Source organism: Vicugna pacos, chromosome 4, assembly GCF_048564905.1.
Source record: "Vicugna pacos chromosome 4, VicPac4, whole genome shotgun sequence".
NCBI classification, from domain to species: domain Eukaryota; kingdom Metazoa; phylum Chordata; class Mammalia; order Artiodactyla; family Camelidae; genus Vicugna; species Vicugna pacos.
In genome coordinates, this window is record NC_132990.1 from 586,625 (window position 1) to 598,431 (window position 11,807).

Consider the following 11,807-nt stretch of genomic DNA (forward strand, 5'->3'; position numbering starts at 1 on the left):
AGATGAGCAGTCTGTATCCAGCTACATGGTGAGATGCTAATATAACTGCCTGGGGCGCCTCAGGGTACCTGAGCCCCAGCGTCCTGCATAGTTTCAGGTGTGGGTGCCCCTCCTCGAATGTGGGAAGAAAGGAGGGAATGGGGAGGGGACCCATCAGTCATTTATAGGGATGAAGTTCTAGGCAAGATTAATAGGGACGTATCCTCCCTCCCCTCCCTCAGTGCAGCCATGTGCTGCTCCTGTCTGGGAACCTGGCCACGTGAAGGTGGGAGTGAGAAGGAGTCAACTGTCCTGAGGGTCTCTGAATCACTGTGCCAGCTGCAGAGAAGCAGGACCCAGTCATGCCCTGTCATCTGGGGAGGAAACTACCTTCCCATCACCCCCCAGCTCTTTCTCTCTCCCAGGAAAGCTGTGTCTCCTCTATTTCCCAGCACTTGGCACCGGCCTGACATGGAGTGAGCGGTTAGCAAATCTTTCCCGGAGCCATGCATGAACAAAAGGGCTTGGTGACCACAAGTCCTGTCCTCTGGGGTAGTGTGGGTGGAAGGTGACGGAAGAGGGTCTGCTAGGTCTGGCCTGGCACCTAGGCTTCTAAGAACTGACTGCCTTCCATATAGGAATTGGCCAGAAGAGGACTCCTGGATGCCCTGACCTCCAGTTCAGAAAATGAAGGGCCCTGAGGCACAGCCCACCTGTGTTCAAGTTCAGAGCCCAGAGCAAGCTTCACACTGAGGACCCAGCCCCACTGCAGACTCAGACAGAGCGAAGGTCCCTATCAGTGGCGCTTTATTAGAATAATCATCAGGTATAAACAAACGGTACCAAAGGGCCAATGGGCCCTACTTCCTCTCCAGGCAGGCTCCTGTGAATAAGCAAGAGAACAGGGTAAGGAAGCCAAAGGGGAGCCATGGACTGAGCCTGACTCGCCTGGGCTCATAACTCAACCACCTCACACTGCTAATGGCCGTTCCTCCGGGGGTCACTGGTTCACCTCTGCTGACCGGGGACACTGTCAAGCTGTAGGGTCCACGAGGGCCAGACACGGTGTCTGACTTTTCCCAAGCCTAGCACAGTGACTGGCAGGGGGTAGGTGCTCAACAAAGTACTAGAGGATGCAAATGGACCCGCTAAGGAGCCACAACAGCTGTCATTTACAAAGAAGAAAATTCAGGCTTAGCGAGGTGGAGGAACTTGATCAAAGTCACGCAGCTGGTAAGCTGCAGAGGCAGGATCTGAACCCAAGCAGTGTGGCTCCAGAGCATGTGCTCCTCACCAATCTGCTCGGCTGCCTTCCATACACTTAACATAGACACAGCAAGCACACACTCCCATAAATGACACGTATACACAGCACACAAAACACTACCTGTGTTCATAGGCAACACACACATGAAATGCACACGCGTACCCATGCGCGTGCACGCGCGTGCACACACACACACACAAGTGAATGTCTAGTCATTCGCTTCCTCTGTCGGCTGGCACCAAGAACAGGGATGGGCTCACCCAGGGAAGGGAGATCTCTGTGTTTCCGACTGGCCAGCCCAGGTATGCCCGGCCTTCACCTCACACTGCACCCCCTTACCCAGCCTCTAGTCCCTGTTCCTCCAGGGAGCCAGGTCCAAGGCAGGGAGTGTACTGCAGTTGACAAAGTCCCGAGGGAATGTGTTGGACATGAAGATGTTGTTCTTGGACACGACAGTGATGCCTGTGTTGTCGCAGATGATGCGGGGCAAGGAGATCTTGGCCAGGGCCCGCTGCTGCTGCATGCTGAACACATCCTTGTTCTCCCACCAAAACCTGCACGGGAACACCCATGGTCACTGTGACCGAGGCTCTCCTGGGCTGGGAGGGCATCAACTGGCCAGAGCTGATCCTGGACGCAAGAGGACCATGCAGACAGCAGCCCTGCAGCACAGGAGAGCTCCGGGCTCTCAGAAAGCCCGGGGGCTTTCAAACAAGTAGAGCCCCACTCATGGCTGCCCAGTTGCCTACCTCCTGCCTCCAGAGCACCACTAATGATAGGCAGGGAGCCAGGCCCACACACGCTCACCAAGCCCTGTGCCCTGGCCCTGGGCTATATCCACAGGGTAGAAAGAAACTTGGGAGTGCTTAATAATTGTCCACCTTTTTCCCGATTTTCCTAAAAGCACAATACAGGTGAGGTGAGAAGTGGCTATGAGAGATATATGACAGTGGAACGACAGTGGGAGAGGCGCTGGGGAAGCAATGACTGGACTGTTCAACAGGGACAGGCAGCGCCATGGCTGCGCCCTGAGACCCGGAGCAGTGACTGGCGTGGCAGCGAGGTCTCGCTTCCCTCCTTCACAGCCAGGCCCAAGTCCCTCCTTGCTACACCATCAACAGATTCAGAGCACATTAGGGGTGACCTGGAGGCTCCCCGGAACACAGTGGGAAATCACGGACTCCTCCTAGCCCTTCCTTTCTCAGGAGGAAGAGGGGCCCCCAGGGGGTCAGGGACAGGCCCGGAGCCGCACAGCCAGCCTGAGCCGCTCGGCTGCCTCCTCACTGATTGCCATCCCGCAGCTTCCTGAACTGGGTCCCGATGAGGCAGGCGAGGAGCGGGCCCACACGGCCTTTGCTCTTCAAGGGCTCAGCCACGCCGCCCATCCAGATGTCGATGTTGTCAGGTGTGCCATACTGGGCCATCAGCTTCCTCGCCAGGTTCAGGTTCTTCAGCACCGTGCCCAGCTCGCCCACTGTGCTGGGCTGCGGGAGCCCGCAGAAGCGCCTCCAGGCATTGTATCCTGTATGCGGGGAGGGGAGAGGTGGCTGTGGGTGGGTCCCAGTTAGCCCACCTTCCCAACACACCGAGGCCACATACAGAGGTACACGTGAGAGAGGAGGATATGGAGGGGCTGCCACCCCACTGTAAACCCCCAGGGAACCCCCGGCCTCTCTGGGAGCCTGAGGACAGCTGAGTCTCTCCAGGAGCCTCTCTGTCTTCCCTGTGCCCTCCTACCCTGAGGTAAATCCTTAACTGCATAACTCCTGCTAGATCCAAGAATAGGAGCATCTCCTTGCCCCTCTGGAAATCTCAGACCGCGAGGGGCACAGTTTGCCTCAAAGGATCAGCCACACCAGCTCTCCCGTATCATTGGGGTTAGGCTGATCTGGGTTCAAATTCCAGCTCTGTCACTGATGAGGCTGGAGACCCTGGGCAGGTTCTGAATCTCTCCAAGCCTCTTTCCTCACGGGTAGACTTGAAGTGACAATAATCTCTTCCTCTCAGAGTTCATGTAAGATGAAACAAAATGAAATGTAGTAGAAACAGGTTTTCAGACTGGGGGTGGGAGGGCTTGTTGTTGCTATGGTGATGCTCCAATTTGGAGGGTTACAGCAACACAAAAGGGGTGAGAGGAGCTGGAAATGGACCAGGGAGAGGTAAGGGCCTGAGCTGGGATGGCTTCCTAAGAGCAAGGCTGGTGGGCGCAGGGCTGGGCAGCTGGGGACACTGGAGACAGCAGGGCCCTGGGTGGGAAGCGGGGGAGGGTCAGGGGGACTCCTGCAGCCCCTCACCTGGGAGGCCATGGTCCCGGCTGCGCTGCATATTCAGAGCGGGCAGGTCCAGCCCGATCCTCATGACCTGCTCGAACAGCCGCTCCCGGATCTCATCCACCACGATTTGGTTCTGGCGGTTCAGCTTGGCAGGGGTGGCCATGAGGCCCCGGAGGATGGGGTCGATGCCACCTGGGGCAAGAGGAGCCAGGGTGGGGGAAGGATTTGGCTCAGTTTCAGAGCTGAAATGGAGTAAGGTAGAACCAGGGGGATTGCAGAAGAGGGCCGGGCACTTGTGGCTCCTGGCGCCACGGTGTCCCCAGGGGGCAGGTCCTCGCTGGGGCACTGAGGTCTTAGGGATCATGCCATTCAGACTGGCAAGGTTGCCATGCTCCCAGACGCTGGCTTCCTGCATCACTGAGAGTCACAACCCACAGGAAGGAGCCAGCTCCCTAAAAGCCATCTCCACCCCACCCTTTATTATTAGATGGGCAAGCGGAATCAGGTGAACTGAGGCTGGAAAGTCAGATCAGGTCCCTAAAATAAGAGGGAAAGAGGGTTTATTCCGCCCGAGCTCACTGTGACCAAGCCTGCCCCCACCCCAACCTCGGCTGCCGGCCCACTCCCTCCTGGCCTAGGCCCTGCTCACCTTCCAGCACTACCCTCCAGCTGGCAAAAAAGACCCTGCTGAGCGGAACACGGGGGTTGGGCTGCATAGGCCGGTACCGATGGTCCAGGCGGAACATGAAGGGTTGGATGAGGGTGTGGCCATAGCGGAAGGCGTTGGTGAAGACATTGGAGATGCGAGGGTCCACCGAGTCATTGTAGGATCTGTACTTGGGCAGGTACTTCCTCATGGCCTCTGGCCCCAGCACCAGGGGCAGGTAGTCCCGGTAAGTGATGATCTAAACAAAAATCACCCCTCCCTGCAGATTCTCCACCTGCTCCTGGCTCAGGGATCCCTTCCTCCCCTGTAGCCAGGGATTTGCCTCCCACAGCACTGGATCTGGGTCTCACAGAGTGGCACCAAGAGGCAAAGACAGGGCTCTACTGCCTGCCTGCTGTGTGACTCTGGGCCAATTATTAACCACTCTGAGCCCCAGTTCCTCAAATGTAAATTAAGGGTAATTAAGCTGCCCTCTGCCTTAGAGGATTAAATGACAAAAGGCTTCGTTAGTCCCTGCAATAGCTCCCTTGCCCTGGAGTTACTAATGTCTCATTTCTCCTACTAACTTATAGCTCATTGAGGACAAGGGTTGTCTCTCATTTCTCTTGAAATTACTCAGTGCCCAGCAAGTGCCTGGCTCACAGTGGGGTTCAATAAATTGTCTGTAGAAGGAGGAAAGGCAAGAAGGAAGAGTCTCCTAGGTGACTTCTCCCAGTGAAAAGGGCCATGTCCTGGATGACTTCTCCCAGAAGAGATGAAATAGTCTCACTCTAGATTCTAGACTCTGGAATCTCCTCTGAGGCTTAAACAAATCTCACTCAAGTTCTTAATGCAAATCAAAAATGCACCAACGGCCCTTGCAACTCTCTCCCCCACAGAATCTAGGAATAGTAACAAGGTGGGGGCCGGGGCGGTGTGTGTGTGTTTGTGTTTATGGCTTCAGGAGAGGATGGGCGTGCTGAAGCAGCACAAATTGGAGGAGGGACCCAGGAACACTGCCCAGGGACAAGCAAGGATAAGCGTCGTGGTCCACAGTGGGACAGTCCGTGATGGGCCGGTGACACGGGTTGGTAAAAGAATTTACCAGAGATGAGGGAGGAAATGGTAAAGGAGTTTATTAGGGGTACACTGCCATAGACAACAGCAGGCCACAGAGATGAGAGGTGCCAATGTGAGCGCCGAGGGCCAATTGTTGGAGTCTTTTATAAGGTCAGGTCACAAGGTGACTGATCGGCTTGTGCACAAGTCTCTGATTGGCTGTAGGTGAAGTAAGAAGTTTAGGGTCCGTGAAGGGACACCGGGGATTTATGAGTCTGATAAGGTGGGCTGAAACAAGCCAGCCTGAGCTGTTGTGAGATTAGGCACTACCCAGGGCTATTAGTTTGTTAGGGGAAACATGCCCAGTGAAGAATGTGCTTTATCTGTTAAGGGATCACAGGCAGACATCTGAGAGCCCAGGAATGGGGGTCATTGGGCTTTGAAGGATGTCAGTTGGCCCCAAAAGAAGGAGAGTGGGGAGCTGTGATAGAGCCGTAAAGAAGGGGGGTGTGTGTGCGTAAAGAAGCCAAGAGCGACAATGAAACAAAGGAAAGGAGAAGCATTTACTGAACAGCTACTGTGCCAGGCACTTTAGTCCCACCTGTTTAAACGTCCCAGTACCATTCCTGGCGGACAGGAAAGAAGAAGGGAGAGAAAGCAAGTGACACTTGTCAGGCACTTAGGATCTGCCAGGTATTTAATCCTCACAGTATCATAGGTGAAGAAACTGAGGCTCATGAAAGTTAATTTGCACAGCTAGGATGTGGCAGAGGAGCATTTGGATCCCAAGTCTGCCGAGCCCCAGCATCACCGATGCGCAGGACTGCCTACATGGACCATGGCTCCCACGATCTTCCGGGCTTCCTGGTAGAGCCTCTCTCCATCCCAGCGGGGGTTCAGGCGCTTGAGCTTTGTGGCCAGCCGGTTGTGCTCCCGCAGTAATAGTGTGTGCATGGAGGTGAGCTCAGGCATCTCACTCGAGCGGGAGTCCCCTTGGGGATGCAAAAGCTACTGTCAAGCTTAAGACCTCCCTCCCAGAAAGTACTTGCTCCACTGAAGCTCCCTCCCAAGCCAAGGCTTGAAATGCCCCCTACCCAGCCCTCCTCTCCACCCATCTTTCCACGCCATGCTCAGTTTTCATCTCCTCTAGAAGGTATCCCCTGATGCCCTGGTCCACCACAAGAGCTTTGCCCCTCTTTAGTGGCACTGCTGGTTGGAAATGTTCATTCAGTAGGCATCAGATCTAACATATGATTTGCCACTTTCCCATATGTGAGACTGGGAGAGCCTTGAGGACAAGGACCATGGCTTGTGCCATTTTGTGTCTGACCCTCCTATCCAACATACACCTAATGCCTGGTACAAAGTAGGAGATCCATGAACACTGTCTGGCTGACTTATTCTCTTGACTCAGGAAAGTCCACAAAGTAGCATGCATGTTGGCTCCCCCTATTTTTCTGCCCATGCCAGATGCAGCATATGATCACATCCCTCTCTCCTGCTAAAATTGAATGCAGCCTCAAAATCCTTCTCAACATAGGACTCTGGAAAGCCGTTACCCATTCTATGTACTGATGTGTAGCTTGATCGGGGGAGGGGGCCAAGGCTAAGGATGTTTGAAGTCCACACCTGAGACTGTCCAAAAGCATCAAGTCAGACCCTCTGATCCCTCCAGTCCTCCACTAAACCTCCTCTGGAAGGACCAGAGGGTTAGGGCCAGGCCCATTCCTGCAGGACACTGGGTTCAGTCCTCCCCAGGTTCTAAAGGTTGGTGGAAGGAGATTCTCTGAGAGCAGATTTTCCATCCCACAACCTGCCAACATGACAATCCAGGCTGAGGACATGTGGCTCAACACCACATGGAGGCTGAGGAGAGCTTCTCTTCCACCACTCACCCCAGAAAGTCCACCCTGGTGTGACTTTGGGGGGGGATGTGGGGAGGTAATTAGGTTTATTTATTTATTTCCTTTTTTTTTTTAGAGGAAGTACTGGGGAATTGAACCCAGGACCTCATACATGCAAAGCACATGCTCTACCATGTTGAGCTATACCTTCCCCCCTCATCCTGGTGTGACCTTGATCTCCTCTCTACAGTCACTGACTTTGATCCTCTTCCCTAAGGCCCAGCCACTGGAAGCCACCAAGAGGAGAAATTGGGAGGCCAGAGAGAAGGGCCTCAGACCCACTACTGGTCTACATTAAAAGTCATTAGAAAATTTCTGGGCATGGCCACCATCACTGCCCCAGCCATATCCCTAGGACTGCCAGTTTTTCACATCGAAAATCCCACCCTCTCTTATTATAGGGAATCAAGGTGGTTAGGAGGTGATATTCTGGAGCAGCTCTGTCCAATATAGCTTTTTGCATTGATGAAAATGTTCTGCATGTGAGCAGTCCTACATGGAAGCCACTAGCTATAAGGCTATTGAGCACTTGAAACGTGACTAGTGCAGTGCAGGAACTAAGTTTTTAATTTAGGTTGATTTAAATTAACTTAAATGTAAATGAAAATGGCCCTGTGTGGCTAGTGGCTACCATACTGGATACTGTGGTCCCTTTAGTTCCCTGTCCCTGGAGGACTCAACTCTCCTCGCTCCCAGAGCCCAAAGGGAAAGAGAGGGACAGATGGACAGAAGATCCTTAGCCATCGCTGAGTCTCCTTCTTAGGTCTGGGTTTTTGTTTTTTGTTGGTTTTGGTTTTGCCTTTCTGGCTCATCCACCTTGTTACCAAGGCAACTGGATTAATCTGAAATTGGTGAGGAGAGTCTCTCTAAATTCAAATCTACAAGCGGCTTGCAAACAGGCCCGCTGTGGCTCCAGCAGGGGGCACCCCTGTATCAGCCCAGGTTCCCACCCAGGACTGACCTGCCAGGAAGCAGGGGATTTGTGCAGAGTGGTTGGTGAGGAGGCAGGGGTCATTGTGCAGGTTGTCGAAGGGGAGCAGGGCCCGCCCGTTGTCTTGGAAGCGGGTGTTGACAGCCAGCAGCCCCAGCTGGTTGGTCAGGTTGCGCAGCCTCATGGCCAAGGGGTCCTCGCTGCCGTACACCATGCTGGCGTCCACGAAGGAGGTGAGCGCGTTGATCTGGTTGCGAATGGTGATGTTGCTCCCCGTGCAGGCCGGGCAGGAGCGGAAGAAGGGGATGCAGTCACGTTGGTTCTTGATGCGGGGGTCATTGGGGGGGATCTGCAGCATGGAGAGAGGCCCAGCGGGCTCACCGAGGGCAGGGACAGAGGTCAGGAGTGGCTCTCCCCCGTCCACCCTCCTGAAGGCCTTGATCTCATCTTGGGGAGGGGGTATGGCCTGGAGCCCAGGACCAGAAGGGGAGACCCAGATATCAAAAAGGAGTTCTTCGGAACTTCTGGCCCCCTCAGCCTGCAAGGAGACCCCTCAAAGCCCACAAAGATTGGTGGGCCTGCGGTTCCACCAGCAGAGCTCCTCTGACCTGGGGGGTGATGACTAGGACGTTGACCTGGGGGATGTGGGGCCCCCTGGAGGTGGGCGGGCCAGTCCTCTGACCCCTTCTCCCCAAACCTCCTTTCTCTCCTCTTTTCTGTGTCTGCTCCTCCCTACTCCGTCTTCTGAATCTGGTCTTCACCCTGCCGGCCTCCTCTTCCTTTTCTGTTCCTCTCGTAACTGTCTCTCTACCCTGTCCCTTTCCTGTCTTGCATTCTGGCCCTGTCTTTCTCTACCTCTCTCTCAGATTCTACTTCCTTTCTCTCCTCCACTCTACTCTGCATGTGCCTCAGCACACCAGTCCGCTCTCGGCCGGCTCTAAGACCACAACCCAGGATCTGTGTGCTGTGGACTGTGGGGAGGGAGCCCTGTGTGGGGAAGAAAGAGGACTGAGCCTGGGGTACCTGCAAACAGAGGTTGGAGGGACAGTGGGAAGTGGGCAGGGCCAGCCCTACTGGGGAGCTGGGGAAGGAAAGCTGGGCACCGAGGGAGGTGGCCCCTTCCAGACCGATGCCCCCTCATCCACCCCGACCCCTGACCCAGCAGGCTGGGTTTGGGGCAAGGAGGGAGCAACTTGAGTGGGAAGCAGGGCGGCTGCTGCAGGCAGCTGGTCTCGCAGTTGAGGCCAGTGAGGAAGGAGACGCGGGCGGCCGGCTCCGGGGTGAAGTCGAGGTCATGGTCCAGCAGCTGGCCCCACTGCATGAACATGAGTGAGCGCTCCTGGTCCGGGGTCAGCTGATCCGTGGGGAAGCGCACGATGTCGTTGGAGACAGCGCGAGTCTGCGGGACACGGGGAGTCAGGGGGCTTGGACTCCACGAGGTCTCGGCCTCAGTGGGGTCTCGCCCCCTCCACGGGCCAGCACTCACCAGGGGCACCTGGAAGCCATTGCGCTTGACCCCTGGCATCCAGCCAAAAGGCAGGGAGAAGCCATCCTCGTACTCTGCTGGCAGCCAGCGCACAAAGGCCCGGTTGGAGGCCCCCAGTGTGGGGCTGCGCCTGCAGGGAGGTGGTGAGAGAGGACAGGGCGCTGGGACCAGGTGGCCCCGGGCTGCTGGGACCCCACCCTGAGTCGTTGCGCAGAGGCTGCACCTGTTGTTGCACTGGCCGGTGATGGTTCGGTACTTGTCCTTCTCGGGGCACCTCACCGCCAGGTCCTGGTAGGCGCAGCCACTAGTCTTGGACAGCAGATTAAGCTGGACAGGCGTCAGCACATCTGTGGGCCAGGAAAGTAGGGCGTGGGTGGTTGCCGAGCCCCACCATTTTCTATCCTAGGCTGAAAAGCCTTGGTTGAGGGTGTAGTCTGAGGACATGGAGGAGATGCCAGGAGGCCCCGAGACTCCCTGGAACGGGGTGTTGGGGGAACTGCTGGGAGATGGCTGGAGGCACCAGGCAGGGTCACGAGTGGAGTGAGGGGCTGGGTTGTCGGGGGGTGGTACCTGTGACGTTGAAGGGGCCTGGCCACAGGGACCGCAGCTTCCTCTCCAGCAGGCCTAGGGCCACGTGCAGGTAGTCAGCAGCCCTCACCGCTGTCCTGGTGCCTGCCACTGGCTGCTTGAAGTAGGACAGCAGTTCCATGGGGCTGGCTGAGCCACTGCGAAGGCGCTGCTTGATGCTGCTTGGAGGAGGGAGGAGTGAGAGCCAGAGAAACCAGGCAGAGACACGCAACAGAGCCCTAGCCCAGGCGAGGGACACGAAGGACAGTGTAGGCAGACCCACAGTCAGGAAGCAGGTTTCTCATAATAAACAGGATATGGACCTGGGTATCCAGAGACTAGGCCACGGAAGGCGTGGTTTTAAAGATATTCTCACACCCAGAGACATAAAGACTGGCAGACAGACAGAGGGACCCATCCCCACCCACAAATTCCCCGCTGCCTGTTTCTTCCCTGAGAGGTCCGGGGTAGCCTTGTCCAGAGCCCAGCAGTGCGCGCCCCACCTTTCCCGCCGCTCCTTGTAGGCCTTGTCCACTAGCCGCTTGGCCTCCTCCATGCAGGTCAGCACCACCGAGGTCTCCACTTCCCTCAGGACTGCTGCTCAGAACAGGGATCCCGAGGTCAGGAATGGGCCCAAAGTCCCCATCAGGTCCCGGAGCCCATGTGGAATCCCTGAAACTCAGAACCTCCCCCAACCCACCACGTTTTCCCTTCTTTCTGAGCTGTTACCTGGAGTGGCACCCCCAGAGGGCTGGAGCATGGCCATACTGGCCAGGAGCCCTGCTAGGGCCAGGGGCAGCTTCATCTCTGCAACAAGACCCCAAGCCCAGTAAGTGTCCAAAGGCCACAGTGCATTTGGGAGAAGAGAGCCCCACATCTCTCCCTTCCCAGGCCCCTCACTCCCACCTTCATACCCCAGCAACCCCTCGGCAGGTTCTGCCTACAGACGGAGTCCGGGACCCCACCTCCAAAGTCCCAGTGCTCCCCCTGGCATTGGCATCCCCTCTTAGCTGAATCTGGGCTTTTATGTCCTCCACGCTGGGGGAGGGGCAGGGCAGAGGAGGCCCGTCCCTGGAGACTGAACTCTCCTCCCCCACCAGAGCTGGGGTGCACAAAAGAGCTCCCTGAGATCAGAGAGATGGGCAGGAGAAGAGGGACCAGAACTGTCTCCAGTCTTTGAACTTAGCATCACCACCCCAGAGTTTCTCAGCTCCCCATTGTGTGCGTAGACTGGTGCTGTCCCCAGGGAGTACAGACAGTGAAGCCTCCTTCAAAATTCTGATAAAACTGAGTATCCAGGTTTCCTTTGAAAGGGACGAAAGTTAGGAACCAACAACCTAGGGAATTATGGGAAGCAGAAGATGAAGGGGCGACCTGGAGTGATGATGGGCAGATCAGCCTCTGGGCACCATCCCTGACCCCCAAGTGTAACCTGGCCCCTGGGGCCGACCCTGGTGGGCAGCCCCCTATCCTTGGCGAGGGCTATAGCGACAGGAAATCTGGCTGGGGACCGTTGGGCTTCACAGGAAAGAAGACTCTGGGGTCTATGGGCTGAGGACCAAAGTAACTTCCTCTCTACGACTGCTCACCCCCTTTCTTCTTGGCTTTTGGTAGGGGGCTGTCTCCAACACCTCCACCATCTGCTCCCAGATTTCAGGAACCAGGAGAGGGCAGGGCTGGTTGTGGTTAGTGGTC

General features: G+C 56.1%; 1 protein-coding gene across 1 annotated transcript; it reads right to left on the bottom strand.

Moving 5' to 3' along the window:
• Positions 1-1,592: 1,592 nt before the first annotated feature.
• On the bottom strand, positions 1,593-10,935 carry LOC140695781 (myeloperoxidase-like). Its single transcript, XM_072958946.1, has 13 exons — positions 10,842-10,935; positions 10,616-10,709; positions 10,116-10,291; positions 9,769-9,892; positions 9,546-9,675; positions 9,253-9,458; position 8,956; positions 8,090-8,408; positions 6,056-6,216; positions 4,169-4,424; positions 3,541-3,711; positions 2,531-2,768; positions 1,593-1,800 (listed from the first exon to the last, which is right to left on the bottom strand). Exons 1-13 carry the CDS (start codon positions 10,915-10,917, stop codon positions 1,593-1,595), a joined length of 2,160 nt encoding a protein of 719 aa, XP_072815047.1. The 5' UTR covers positions 10,918-10,935.
• Between the last annotated feature and the right edge of the window lie 872 nt (positions 10,936-11,807).

What these genes read in the sequence shown, in the direction of transcription:
- LOC140695781 (XM_072958946.1), bottom strand. Translation starts at nt 10,917, where the DNA reads ATGAAGCTGCCCCTGGCCCTAGCAGGGCTCCTGGCCAGTATGGCCATG. An exon ending in CTGGAGGGTAGTGCTGGAAG is followed by an intron (nt 3,712 to 4,168) that starts GTGAGCAGGGCC and finishes CTCTTGCCCCAG; the next exon opens with GTGGCATCGACCCCATCCTC. An exon ending in CCGGGACCATGGCCTCCCAG is followed by an intron (nt 2,769 to 3,540) that starts GTGAGGGGCTGC and finishes CCCCGCATACAG; the next exon opens with GATACAATGCCTGGAGGCGC.